Consider the following 977-nt stretch of genomic DNA (forward strand, 5'->3'; position numbering starts at 1 on the left):
TGGTGTTGCTGGCAAAGGCGGTGGTGTGTCTGTGGGTGTCTGCGGGTGAAATAAAGGAAATTCAAACAGAATTATATTTGGAAGCTCAGATAAATATCTGGTTTTATAAGAAAGGTGTAAAAAAAACTTACTGATTTACTAGGCTGTGTTTTCTCCTCTTTGTCTTTTGGTTCTTTCTGCTCCACTGGTGATGCACTGAGCATGTGCAAATCACAATCTGAAGCAACAACAAATGTTATGCTATTAAAAAGATGTTTATAACACGATAACATGAAATATGACTTCTAAAATTTAACTAAACTGATTGAAAGATGTTTCAAAGATGTTACGAACCGAAATCTTCAAACAGAGACTCGACAAAGCTTGTGCCGTTCATGTAGATGTCTGAGCCATTGACTGCGGAAAGCACAAAACATGAGCAAAGTATTATTTCAGCTTTTTCCAAGAACATAATCACCAGATTTAATGGATACAGAAAACTGAATCTGAAGAAAAGACTCTTTGCATATCAGAAAAATTTAATTATGTGGAAACATCTGATTACAAGGAAGAGCAGTGGAGCTCTCAGTAAACAAAGATAAGTAAAGATGTGCAATATGTGTGGAAGACTAAAGCCCAGACAGTACATAGACCCAGCAGACCCATTATTATTGTACTTGTCAGCCATCAGGATATTTTGCTCATCGCCTTCCTTTGACCTTGTCTCATTATCCTCTTTTAACTCTGCATTTCATTATCCTCTTACATCAATCCTTTTATCCTCCCTCATTCCCTGCACTCTTCTAGATAAACAAGTCCTGGCTTTAGAAACTACAGGGAGTTTCAATGCTGCAAATGTGTTTTCAACAACTGTTTGTAGWCAATAACCACAATCTGCACTGTTATATTAAATCCTTTAAGCCCAATCTGCATAAGTTAAAAGATTTGACATTGTCTTGCAAAAGTATTGCTACCTGTTAAACTTTTCCTGTGTTTTC

The 977-nt window shown here is 36.5% G+C and overlaps 1 protein-coding gene across 1 annotated transcript in view; it reads right to left on the reverse strand.

Moving 5' to 3' along the window:
• The window catches only part of LOC103475696 (actin filament-associated protein 1-like 1), a 15269-nt gene that overhangs the window by 7913 nt on the left and 6379 nt on the right, over positions 1-977 (reverse strand). Inside the window, exons 2-4 of the mRNA XM_008427500.2 lie at positions 334-396; positions 132-217; positions 5-39 (exon numbers count right to left, since the gene is read on the reverse strand). Of these exons, the coding sequence (XP_008425722.1) occupies positions 5-39; positions 132-217; positions 334-396 (184 nt within the window). The remainder of the gene's footprint in view (positions 1-4; positions 40-131; positions 218-333; positions 397-977) is intronic.

This window comes from Poecilia reticulata, linkage group LG14, assembly GCF_000633615.1.
Source record: "Poecilia reticulata strain Guanapo linkage group LG14, Guppy_female_1.0+MT, whole genome shotgun sequence".
In the NCBI taxonomy this organism is placed as follows: Eukaryota; Metazoa; Chordata; class Actinopteri; order Cyprinodontiformes; family Poeciliidae; genus Poecilia; species Poecilia reticulata.